The 13,350-nt window shown below is 46.8% G+C and overlaps 1 protein-coding gene across 3 annotated transcripts in view; it reads left to right on the top strand.

Annotated features, from left to right (window-relative positions):
* Window positions 1–13,350, top strand: part of LOC143793496 (uncharacterized) — a 606,170-nt gene that overhangs the window by 154,685 nt on the left and 438,135 nt on the right. The window contains exon 3 of one of the 3 annotated variants that reach the window (XM_077280516.1): window positions 13,234–13,331. The exons of the other annotated variants lie outside the window; for them this stretch is intronic. Within the exon in view, the coding sequence (XP_077136631.1) occupies window positions 13,234–13,331 (98 nt within the window). The remainder of the gene's footprint in view (window positions 1–13,233; window positions 13,332–13,350) is intronic. 3 annotated transcript variants of the gene reach the window in all.

The raw sequence follows: 13,350 nt of genomic DNA, 5'->3' as shown, positions 1-13,350 counted from the left end.
GACTTCTAGTGTGGATCATCTTGCTGCAAGGGTGCAAAACATTCAGGATTTTGTTGTTCATAGCCCTATGTCTGAGCCAAAGATACCTATTTCTGAGTTGTTTTCTGGAGATAGATCTAGGTTTCTGAATTTTAAGAATAATTGTAAATTATTTCTATCCTTGAGACCTCGTTCCTCTGGTGATTCCGCTCAGCAAGTTAAAATTGTTATCTCCTTGTTACGCGGCGACCCTCAAGATTGGGCTTTCTCTCTGGCGCCAGGAGATCCTGCATTGCTGAATGTGGATGCGTTTTTTCTGGCACTTGGATTGCTTTATGAGGAACCTAATCTTGAGAGTCAGGCAGAAAAAGCTTTGCTGACCCTCTCTCAAGGTCAGGATGAAGTAGAGATTTATTGTCAAAAATTTAGGAAATGGTCGGTGCTTACTCAATGGAATGAGTGTGCCCTAGCTGCAAATTTCAGAGAAGGTCTTTCTGAAGCCATTAAGAATGTTATGGTGGGGTTCCCCACGCCTACAGGTCTGAGTGATTCAATGGCTTTGGCCATTCAGATTGATCGGCGTTTGCGGGAGCGCAAATCTGTGCATCCTCTGGCGGTGTTTTCTGAACAGAGACCTGAGTCAATGCAATGTGACAGAATTCTGACTAGAAATGAGCGGCAAAGTCATAGACGTCAAAATGGGTTGTGCTTTTACTGTGGTGATTCTACTCATGTTATCTCAGCATGCTCTAAGCGCTTAAAAAAAAAATCGCTAAACCTGTCACCATTGGTACTATACAGCCTAAGTTCATTTTGTCTGTTACTTTAATTTGTTCTTTGTCATCCTACTCGGTTATGGCTTTTGTGGATTCAGGTGCTGCCCTGAGTCTGATGGATTTGTCGTTTGCTGAGCGCTGTGGTTTTGTCCTGGAGCCTTTGGAATTTCCTATTCCACTGAGGGGAATTGATGCTACACCATTGGCTGAGAATAAGCCTCAGTATTGGACTCAAGTGACCATGTGCATGACTCCTGTACATCAGGAGGTGATTCGCTTTCTCGTGCTGCATAATCTGCATGATGTTGTTGTTTTGGGTCTGCCATGGCTGCAGGCCCATAATCCAGTTTTGGATTGGAAAGCTATGTCTGTGTCAAGTTGGGGTTGTCAGGGGATTCATGGCGATACTCCTTTGGTGTCCATTGCTTCTTCTACTCCTTCTGAGGTCCCTGAGTTTTTGTCGGACTACCAGGATGTATTTGATGAGCCCAGATCCAGTGCCCTGCCTCCTCATAGGGATTGTGATTGTGCTATAAATTTGATTCCTGGTAGTAAGTTCCCTAAGGGACGACTTTTTAATTTGTCTATACCAGAACATGCCGCGACGCGGAGTTATATAAAGGAGTCTTTGGAGAAGGGACATATTCGCCCATCCTCCTCCCCTCTTGGTGCAGGTTTTTTCTTTGTGGCCAAGAAGGATGGTTCTCTGAGACCTTGTATAGATTATCGTCTTCTAAATAAAATCACGGTCAAGTTTCAGTATCCTTTGCCATTATTGTCTGATTTGTTTGCTCGGATTAAGGGTTCCAGTTGGTTCACCAAGATAGATCTTCGTGGTGCGTATAACCTTGTGCGTATTAAGCAGGGGGATGAATGGAAAACAGCATTTAATACGCCCGAAGGCCATTTTGAGTACTTGGTGATGCCTTTTGGACTCTCTAATGCTCCTTCTGTGTTTCAGTCCTTCATGCATGACATATTCCGAGAATATCTGGATAAATTTATGATTGTGTATCTGGATGACATTTTGGTCTTTTCGGATGATTGGGAGTCCCATGTGAAGCAGGTCAGGATGGTGTTTCAGGTCCTGCGTGCTAATGCTTTATTTGTGAAGGGCTCAAAGTGTCTCTTCGGAGTACAGAAGGTTTCCTTTTTGGGTTTTATTTTTTCTCCTTCTACTATTGAGATGGACACAGTCAAGGTCCAGGCTATTCATGACTGGACTCAGCCTTCATCTGTTAAGAGTCTTCAGAAGTTCTTGGGTTTTGCTAATTTTTACCGTCGCTTCATCGCTAATTTTTCTGGCGTGGTTAAGCCCTTGACGGATTTGACCAAGAAGGGTTCTGATGTGACTAATTGGTCTCCTGCGGCCGTGGAAGCCTTTCGGGAGCTAAAGCGCCGGTTTTCTTCAGCTCCAGTCTTATGTCAGCCTGATATCTCTCTTCCTTTTCAGGTCGAGGTGGATGCTTCTGAGATTGGAGTAGGGGCTGTTTTGTCGCAGAGAGGCTCTGAGTGCTCTGTGATGAAGCCTTGTGCCTTCTTTTCAAGAAAGTTTTCGCCTGCCGAGCGGAATTATGATGTTGGTAATCGGGAGTTGTTGGCTATGAAGTGGGCATTTGAGGAGTGGCGACATTGGCTCGAGGGAGCTAAGCATCGTGTGGTGGTCTTGACTGATCACAAAAATCTGATTTATCTCGAGTCTGCCAAGCGCCTGAATCCTAGACAGGCTCGTTGGTCGTTGTTTTTCTCCCGTTTCGATTTCGTGGTCTCATACCTGCCTGGTTCGAAGAACGTGAAGGCCGATGCTCTTTCTAGGAGTTTTGTGCCTGACTCTCCGGGAGTTTCAGAGCCGGCTGGTATTCTCAGAGAGGGAGTGATTTTGTCTGCCATTTCCCCAGATTTGCGACGTGTGTTGCAGAAATTTCAGGCGGATAGACCTGACCGTTGCCCACCAGAGAGACTGTTTGTCCCAGATAGATGGACCAGCAGAGTTATTTCCGAGGTTCATTCTTCGGTGTTGGCGGGTCATCCTGGGATTTTTGGTACTAGAGATTTGGTGGCTAGGTCCTTCTGGTGGCCTTCCTTGTCGCGGGATGTGCGTTTCTTTGTGCAGTCCTGTGGGATTTGTGCTCGGGCTAAGCCTTGCTGTTCTCGTGCCAGTGGTTTGCTTTTGCCTTTGCCTGTCCCGAAGAGGCCTTGGACGCACATTTCCATGGATTTTATTTCGGATCTTCCAGTATCTCAGAGAATGTCTGTCATCTGGGTGGTGTGTGATCGTTTTTCCAAAATGGTCCATTTGGTGCCCTTGCCTAAATTGCCTTCCTCCTCCGATTTGGTTCCCTTATTTTTTCAGAATGTGGTTCGCTTGCACGGCATCCCTGAAAATATTGTGTCTGACAGAGGATCCCAGTTTGTGTCCAGATTTTGGCGGATTTTTTGTGCTAAGATGGGCATTGATTTGTCTTTTTCGTCGGCCTTCCATCCTCAGACGAATGGCCAAACCGAGCGAACTAATCAGACGTTGGAAACTTATTTAAGATGTTTTGTTTCTGCTGATCAGGATGATTGGGTGACTTTTTTGCCATTGGCCGAGTTTGCCCTTAATAATCGGGCTAGTTCTGCTACTTTGGTTTCGCCTTTTTTTCTGCAATTCTGGTTTTCATCCTCGTTTTTCCTCGGGTCAGGTTGAGCCTTCTGACTGTCCGGGGGTGGATTCTGTGGTGGATAGGTTGCAGCAGATTTGGAACCATGTGGTGGACAATTTGAAGTTGTCACAGGAGAAGGCTCAGCGCTTTGCCAACCGCCGTCGCGGTGTGGGTCCCCGACTTCGTGTTGGGGATTTGGTATGGCTGTCTTCTCGGTTTGTTCCTATGAAGGTCTCCTCTCCTAAATTCAAGCCTCGCTTCATCGGTCCTTATAAGATTTTGGAAATCCTTAATCCAGTGTCTTTTCGTTTGGACCTCCCAGCATCGTTTGCCATTCATAATGTGTTCCATAGGTCTTTGTTGCGGAGGTATGTGGTGCCTGTGGTTCCTTCTGTTAAGCCTCCTGCTCCTGTGCTGGTTGAGGGCGAATTGGAGTACGTGGTGGAGAAGATCTTGGATTCTCGTATTTCTAGACGGAGGCTTCAGTATTTGGTTAAGTGGAAGGGCTATGGTCAGGGGGATAATTCCTGGGTTGTCGCCTCTGATGTTCATGCGGCTGACTTGGTTCATGCCTTCCATACTGCTCATCCTGATCGCCCTGGGGGTCTTGGTGAGGGTTCGGTGCCCCCTCCTCAAGGGGGGGTACTGTTGTGAACTCCATTTCTGGGCTCCCTCTTGTGGTCACAAGTGGTACTGTGTGAGTGCTGTCTTTCTGCAGGTTTGTGGCTGGCATCAGCTGTCTCGTTATATGTGGGTTGGTTTCCTATTTAGCTCACTGGAACTCTCAGTTCAATGCCTGCTGTCAATGTATTCAGTGCTATTCTGATTCCTTCTGACTACCTTGCTCCCAGTCTCTTCAAGAGAAGCTAAGTTTCCGTTTGTGCATTTTTTGATCATCAGTGTTCTATATGTTTCTTGTCCAGCTTGCTAATATGTGATTCCTTGCTTGCTGGTAGCTCTAGGGGGCTGAGTTTCTCCCCCCACACCGTTAGTTGGTGTGGGGGTTCTTGAATTCTCAGCGTGGATATTTTGTAGGGTTTTCTATATCTTTGGGGTTATTTCTCTTGAGGCAAGTGAGGTCTTGCTTTCTCTTTAGGGGTAGTTAGTTCCTCAGGCTGCGTCGAGATGTCCAGGATTTTAGGCACGTTCACCGGCTACCTTTAGTGTGTTTGGTTAGGATCAGGATTGCAGTCAGTCCAGTTACCACCTCCCTAGAGCTTGTTCTATGCTTAGTAACTTAGTTAGTAGTTCTGTGATCCCCAGCCACTGGGATCATAACAGAGTGCAGTGAGCTGAGTGAGTACAGAGACTGTGATACAGCGATGCAGGACACCCACAGGAACTAGTCAGAGGAGGGCTGGCGTGAGTGGTGTCTGCAACATATGAGGCTGTGTGTATGGAGACGTATAGGGTCTGGGATGGCGTGCGGTCGCCCAGGGAAACTGGACAAGGGAAGTCTGGCCTGTTTAGGGACCGCAAATCTAAAGCCATGTGAAATCTATTGCATTGAACTGGTGTAAACTGATCACTGAAGTTATATGCATTTATGTGAACTGGACTTTAATGCTGTGAAGAAACACATTAAAAGAGACTTTTGTGTTTGAATTTGTGGGTCACTGCTTCTTCACTGCATACGAAGCTACTGCAGCTTTACAATATATATATATATATATATATATATATATATATATATATATATATATTTCTCTGTCTATTCTAACCTATCAGTGTGATTTTACTGTACACCGCACTGAATTGCCGGCTTTTCTAGAGAACACCGCTGCATATTTCTCGCAAGTCACACGCATGGTCCGTGTGTAATCCGTCATTTTCTCGACCCCATAGACTTTCATGCTGCGATTTTCTATGGCCTTACAAGTCCGTATAATACGGATCAGTAAAATACGGCAGATAGGAGCAGGGCCATAGAGAATCATGGTACCTTATGCAATCTGTATTTTCTGCGCCTCTCATACATCCATAAAACACGCCAGTGTGACGCCGGCCAAAAAGTCAAATGATGCTCCTTCCATTCCAAGTCCTCCCATGCATCCAAACAGTAGTATTCCCCCACGTATGGGGTATCGGTGTACTCGGGAGAAATTGCACAACAAATTGTATGGATCAATTTTCATCTGTTACCCTTATGAAAATGCTAAATTTGGAGCTAGAAATGATTTATCTTGGAAAAATTTGTTCTTTTTCTATACACATTTTAACGTTATAAACTGGGAAGCACCTGGGGATTAAGGTGCTCAATAGACATCTAGATGAGTTCCCTAAGGAGTCTAGTTTGCAAAATGGTGTCTCTTGTGGGGGGTTTCCACTGTTTAGGCACATGGCAGGGGCTCTCCAAATGCGACATGGCGACTGCTAATTATTCCAGCAAATTTTACATTGAAAAAGTGAAATGGCGCTCCTTCCCTTTCGAGCTCTGCCGTGTGCCCAAACAGTAGACTTCCCCCACATATGGGGTTATCTGCATGCTCAGGAGAAATTGCAAAACAAAATGTATGGTCCATTTTTTCCTTGCCTTGCCTCCTTGCGAAAGTAAATAAAAAATTAGTTCTACATGAAAATTTTTGTGAAGTAAAAGTAAATGTTTACCGTATTTTTCGGACTATAAGACGCACCGGACCATAAGACGCACCCCAAATTTGGGGTGAAAATTGCAGAAAAAAAGATTTTTTATAAGATGGGGGTCCGTCTTATTGTCCGAATTTACAGTATCTTACCTGAGGGCTGGTGGTGGAAGAGCAGGGTCACAGGAGGCATGGTGTCGGCAGAGGTGGGGTGAGGCGGTACAGCGTGCACCTGAGCAGGGTCCCTTCCTGCTTAGGTGGGCGACGCCACGGCCTGGTGTCCATGGGAGGGTGGCAGCAGTGGTTACCGACAGAGGTGCTGGGATGAGGAGGCACAGTGAGAGGTATGGCGTGAGAGGGGTCCCTGTTGTGAAATTGGATTCTGGGCTCCCCCGGTGGCCACTTGTGGAATTGTACTTGTGTGCATCATCCCCTCTGTTCACCTGCTCCTTTCAGGATGTGGGAGTCGCTATATAACCTTGCTCCTCTGTCAGTTTCATGCCGGTCAACAATGTAATCAGAAGCCTTCTGTGCATGTTCCTGCTACTAGACAACTCCTAGCTAAGTTGGACTTTTGTCCTTGTGTGTTTTTGCATTTTGTTCCTGTTCACAGCTGCTGTTTCGTTACTGTGTCTGGAAAGCTCTTGTGAGCGGAAATTGCCACTCTGGTGTTATGAGTTAATGCTAGAGTCTTAAAGTAATTTCTGGATGGTGTTTTGATAGGGTTTTCTGCTGACCATGAAAGTGCCCTTTCTGTCTTCATGCTATCTAGTAAGCGGACCTCGATTTTGCTAAACCTATTTTCATACTACGTTTGTCATTTCATCTAAAATCACCGCCAATATATGTGGGGGCCTCTGTCTGCCTTTTGGGAAAATTTCTCTAGAGGTGAGCCAGGACTGTCTTTTCCTCTGCTAGGATTAGGTAGTTCTCCGGCTGGCGCTGGGCATCTAGGGATAAAAAACGTAGGCATGCTACCCGGCCACTTCTAGTTGTGCGGCAGGTTTAGTTCATGGTCAGTATAGTTTCCATCTTCCAAGAGCTAGTTCTCATATATGCTGGGCTATGTTCTCTCGCCATTGAGAATCATGACAGTTTGACCGGCCCAAAAAAGGGTTAAATTACTGGCTGAGAAAGGAGAGAAAAAAGAAGTCTGCTACATTTTTTTTTTTTTTTTTTCCCTCTAGTTCTGAGTGTGCTCTTAATTGAATCACTTGCTAGTCTGCCTATACTGCAGCCTTCCTCTCTTTCTCTCCTTCTAATCCTTGAATGGCTCTGTGTTCACCTGTTTCAAATGGATCTTCAGAGTGTAGCTACAGGTTTGAATAATCTCGCCACAAAGGTACAAAATTTGCAAGATTTTGTTGTTCATGCACCTATGTCTGAGCCTAGAATTCCTTTGCCTGAATTCTTCTCGGGGAATAGATCTCACTTTCAAAATTTTAAAAATAATTGCAAATTGTTTTTGTCCCTGAAGTCTCGCTCTGCCGGAGACCCTGCACAGCAGGTCAGGATTGTAATTTCCTTGCTCCGGGGCGACCCTCAGGACTGGGCTTTTGCATTGGCACCAGGGGATCCTGCGTTGCTCAATGTGGATGCGTTTTTTCTGGCCTTGGGGTTGCTTTATGAGGAACCTCATTTAGAGCTTCAGGCGGAAAAGGCCTTGATGTCCTTGTCTCAGGGGCAAGATGAAGCTGAAATATACTGCCAAAAATTCCGCAAATGGTCTGTGCTTACTCAGTGGAATGAGTGCGCCCTGGCGGCGATTTTCAGAGAAGGTCTCTCTGATGCCATTAAGGATGTTATGGTGGGGTTCCCTGTGCCTGCGAGTCTGAATGAGTCCATGACGATGGCTATTCAGATCGATAGGCGTCTGCGGGAGCGCAAACCTGTGCACCATTTGGCGGTGTCTACTGAGAAAACGCCAGAAAATATGCAATGTGATAGAATTCTGTCCAGAAGCGAGCGGCAGAATTTTAGACGAAAAAATGGGTTGTGCTTCTATTGTGGTGATTCAACTCATGTTATATCAGCATGCTTTAAGCGTACTAAGAAGCCTGACAAGTCTGTTTCAATTAGCACTTTACAGTCTAAGTTTATTCTATCTGTGACCCTGATTTGTTCTTTGTCATCTATTACCGCGGACGCCTATGTCGACTCTGGCGCTGCTTTGAGTCTTATGGATTGGTCCTTTGCCAAACGCTGTGGGTATGATTTGGAGCCATTGGAGGCTCCGATACCTCTGAAAGGGATTGACTCCACCCCATTGGCTAGTAATAAACCACAATACTGGACACAAGTGACTATGCGTGTTAATCCGGATCACCAGGAGGTTATTCGCTTTCTGGTGCTGTATAATCTACATGATGTTTTGGTGCTGGGATTGCCATGGCTGCAATCTCATAACCCAGTCCTCGACTGGAGAGCTATGTCTGTGTTAAGCTGGGGATGTAAAGGTACTCATGGGGACGTACCTTTGGTTTCCATTTCATCATCTATTCCCTCTGAGATTCCTGAATTCTTGTCTGACTTTCGTGACGTTTTTGAAGAACCCAAGGTTGGTTCACTACCTCCGCACCGGGAGTGCGATTGTGCCATAGACTTGATTCCGGGTAGTAAATACCCTAAGGGTCGTTTATTTAATCTGTCTGTGCCTGAACACGCGGCTATGCGAGAATATATAAAGGAGTCCTTGGAAAAGGGACATATTCGTCCTTCGTCATCTCCCTTAGGAGCCGGTTTTTTCTTTGTGTCTAAGAAAGACGGCTCTTTGAGGCCGTGTATTGATTATCGACTTTTGAATAAAATCACGGTTAAATATCAATATCCGTTACCACTGCTTACTGATTTGTTTGCTCGTATAAAGGGGGCCAAGTGGTTCTCTAAGATTGATCTCCGTGGGGCGTATAATTTGGTGCGAATCAAGCAGGGGGATGAGTGGAAAACCGCATTTAATACGCCCGAGGGCCATTTTGAGTATTTGGTGATGCCTTTTGGTCTTTCAAATGCCCCTTCAGTCTTCCAGTCCTTTATGCATGACATTTTCCGCGATTATTTGGATAAATTTATGATTGTGTATCTGGATGATATTCTGATTTTTTCGGATGACTGGGACTCTCATGTCCAGCAGGTCAGGAGGGTTTTTCAGGTTTTGCGGTCTAATTCCTTGTGTGTGAAGGGTTCTAAGTGTGTTTTTGGGGTTCAAAAGATTTCCTTCTTGGGATACATTTTTTCCCCCTCTTCCATCGAGATGGATCCTGTCAAGGTTCAGGCTATTGGTGATTGGACGCAACCCTCTTCTCTTAAGAGTCTTCAGAAATTTTTGGGCTTTGCTAACTTTTATCGTCGATTTATTGCTGGTTTTTCTGATGTTGTAAAACCATTGACTGATTTGACTAAGAAGGGTGCTGATGTTGCTGATTGGTCCCCTGATGCTGTGGAGGCCTTTCGGGAGCTCAAGCGCCGCTTTTCTTCCGCCCCAGTGTTGCGTCAGCCTGATGTTGCTCTTCCTTTTCAGGTTGAGGTCGACGCTTCTGAAATCGGAGCTGGGGCGGTGTTGTCGCAGAGAAGTTCCGACTGCTCCGTGATGAGACCTTGTGCCTTTTTTTCCCGTAAATTTTCGCCCGCCGAGCGGAATTATGATATTGGGAATCGGGAGCTTTTGGCCATGAAGTGGGCTTTTGAGGAGTGGCGTCACTGGCTTGAGGGGGCCAGACATCAGGTGGTGGTATTGACTGACCACAAAAATTTAATTTACCTTGAGTCTGCCAGGCGCCTGAATCCTAGACAGGCGCGCTGGTCGTTGTTTTTCTCTCGGTTTAATTTTGTGGTGTCTTACCTACCGGGTTCTAAGAATGTTAAGGCGGATGCCCTTTCTAGGAGTTTTGAGCCTGACTCCCCTGGTAATTCTGAGCCCACAGGTATCCTTAAAGATGGAGTGATATTGTCTGCCGTTTCTCCAGACCTGCGGCGGGCCTTGCAGGAGTTTCAGGCGGATAGACCTGATCGTTGCCCACCTGGTAGACTGTTTGTTCCTGATGATTGGACCAGTAGAGTCATCTCTGAGGTTCATTCTTCTGCGTTGGCAGGTCATCCTGGAATCTTTGGTACCAGGGATTTGGTGGCAAGGTCCTTCTGGTGGCCTTCCCTGTCACGAGATGTGCGAGGCTTTGTGCAGTCTTGTGACGTTTGTGCTCGGGCCAAGCCTTGTTGTTCTCGGGCTAGTGGATTGTTGTTACCCTTGCCTATACCGAAGAGGCCTTGGACGCACATCTCGATGGATTTTATTTCGGATCTGCCTGTTTCTCAGAAGATGTCTGTCATCTGGGTGGTGTGTGACCGTTTCTCTAAGATGGTCCATCTGGTTCCCTTGCCTAAGTTGCCTTCTTCTTCCGAGTTGGTTCCTCTGTTTTTTCAAAATGTTGTTCGTTTGCATGGTATTCCGGAGAATATCGTTTCTGACAGAGGGACCCAATTCGTGTCTAGATTTTGGCGGGCATTCTGTGCTAGGATGGGCATAGATTTGTCTTTTTCGTCTGCTTTCCATCCTCAGACTAATGGCCAGACCGAGCGGACTAATCAGACCTTGGAGACATATTTGAGGTGTTTTGTGTCTGCGGATCAGGATGATTGGGTTGCTTTTTTGCCTTTGGCGGAGTTCGCCCTCAATAATCGGGCCAGCTCTGCCACCTTGGTGTCCCCGTTTTTCTGTAATTCGGGGTTTCATCCTCGATTTTCCTCCGGTCAAGTGGAATCTTCGGATTGTCCTGGAGTGGATGCTGTGGTGGAGAGGTTGCATCAGATTTGGGGGCAGGTGGTGGACAATTTGAAGTTGTCCCAGGAGAAGACTCAGCTTTTTGCCAACCGCCGTCGTCGTGTTGGTCCTCGGCTTTGTGTTGGGGACTTGGTGTGGTTGTCTTCTCGTTTTGTCCCTATGAGGGTTTCTTCTCCTAAGTTTAAGCCTCGGTTCATCGGCCCGTACAAGATATTGGAGATTCTTAACCCTGTGTCCTTCCGTTTGGACCTCCCTGCATCCTTTTCGATTCATAATGTTTTTCATCGGTCATTGTTGCGCAGGTATGAGGTACCGGCTGTGCCTTCCGTTGAGCCTCCTGCTCCGGTGTTGGTTGAGGGTGAGTTGGAGTACGTTGTGGAAAAGATCTTAGACTCTCGTGTTTCCAGACGGAAACTCCAGTATCTGGTCAAATGGAAGGGATACGGTCAGGAGGATAATTCTTGGGTCACTGCCTCTGATGTTCATGCCTCCGATCTTGTCCGTGCCTTTCATAGGGCTCATCCTGATCGCCCTGGTGGTTCTGGTGAGGGTTCGGTGCCCCCTCCTTGAGGGGGGGGTACTGTTGTGAAATTGGATTCTGGGCTCCCCCGGTGGCCACTTGTGGAATTGTACTTGTGTGCATCATCCCCTCTGTTCACCTGCTCCTATCAGGATGTGGGAGTCGCTATATAACCTTGCTCCTCTGTCAGTTTCATGCCGGTCAACAATGTAATCAGAAGCCTTCTGTGCATGTTCCTGCTACTAGACAACTCCTAGCTAAGTTGGACTTTTGTCCTTGTGTGTTTTTGCATTTTGTTCCTGTTCACAGCTGCTGTTTCGTTACTGTGTCTGGAAAGCTCTTGTGAGCGGAAATTGCCACTCTGGTGTTATGAGTTAATGCTAGAGTCTTAAAGTAATTTCTGGATGGTGTTTTGATAGGGTTTTCTGCTGACCATGAAAGTGCCCTTTCTGTCTTCATGCTATCTAGTAAGCGGACCTCGATTTTGCTAAACCTATTTTCATACTACGTTTGTCATTTCATCTAAAATCACCGCCAATATATGTGGGGGCCTCTGTCTGCCTTTTGGGAAAATTTCTCTAGAGGTGAGCCAGGACTGTCTTTTCCTCTGCTAGGATTAGGTAGTTCTCCGGCTGGCGCTGGGCATCTAGGGATAAAAAACGTAGGCATGCTACCCGGCCACTTCTAGTTGTGCGGCAGGTTTAGTTCATGGTCAGTATAGTTTCCATCTTCCAAGAGCTAGTTCTCATATATGCTGGGCTATGTTCTCTCGCCATTGAGAATCATGACAGGTCCCTTTCCCCGGTGAGGTGATGCAGCAGCCCGGTAATGCAGCAGAGCCGGGTGAATCCTGTTGTTACTGCGGTGGCAGAGGTGTGGAGATGAGGAGGCGCAGTGAGCGGGGTCCCTTTCCCCGGTGAGGTGATGCAGCAGCCCCGGTAATGCAGCAGAGCCGGGTGAATCCTGTTGTTATCGGTGCGCGCGGCCATCTTCCTGAGGCCGCGCGTTCGCAAATGGAGCTCTGCTGTTCGGGGCTTCAGGAAAATGGCCGCCGCGATCCCCATCTGCGCACGCGCGGCATCCCGCGGCCATTTTCCTGAAGCCCCGGGCAGCAGAGACCTCCATCTGCGCACGCGCGGCCTCAGGAAGATGGCCGCGCGCACCGATAACAACAGGATTCACCCGGCTCTGCTGCATTACCGGGCTGCTGCATCACCTCACCGGGGAAAGGGACCCCGCTCACTGCGCCTCCTCATCGCCGCACCTCTGCCACCGCACCTCTGCCACCGCACCTCTGCCGCCACGGTCCACGGTAAGCCTGCATTGCGAATATAAGACGTACCCCCCATTTTCCCCCCTTTTTTGGGGGGGAAAGTGCGTCTTATATTCCGAAAAATACGGTATTTTTTTTCTTCCACATTCCAACAATTTCTGTGAAGCACCTGAGGAGTGAATAAACTTCTTGAATGTGGTTTTGAGCACCTTGAGGGGTGCAGTTTTTAGAATGCTGTCATTTTTTGTTATTTTCTGTCATATAGGCCCCTCAAAGTGACTTTAAATGTGAGGTGGTCCCTAAAAACAATGGTTTTGTAAATTTTGTTGGAAAAATGAAAAATCGCTGGTCAACCATTAACCCTTATAACTTCCTAACAAAAAAAAATTGTTTCCAAAATTGTGCTGATGTAAAGTAGACATGTGGGAAATGTTACTTTCCATTTTTTTTACCAATTAAGTGCATGTCATATCAAATAAATTTTACCGCTATCATAAAGTACAATATGTCACAAGAAAACGTTCTCAGAATCAGTGGGATCCGTTGAAGCATCCTAGAGTTATGACTTCATAAAGCGACAGTGGTCAGAATTGTAAAAGTTGGCCGGGTCAGGAAGGTGAAAACAGGCTTCGGGATGAAGGGGTTAACATTCCACTGTACTCCATCACTGTGTGTTTCCTACAGATGAACTCATGGAAAGAAATTCACCAGAAAGATGTCCCCTTCCTCTGTATCCCCAGGACTGTCCACCGGCGAATCACAACATCCCGGAGGATCATCAGGTAGATGACACTGAAGCCC

Source organism: Ranitomeya variabilis, chromosome 1 (genome assembly GCF_051348905.1).
Source record: "Ranitomeya variabilis isolate aRanVar5 chromosome 1, aRanVar5.hap1, whole genome shotgun sequence".
Taxonomy (NCBI): domain Eukaryota; kingdom Metazoa; phylum Chordata; class Amphibia; order Anura; family Dendrobatidae; genus Ranitomeya; species Ranitomeya variabilis.
The sequence above is the reverse complement of the archived record's forward strand: the minus strand, read 5'-3'. Positions and strand labels throughout refer to the sequence as shown.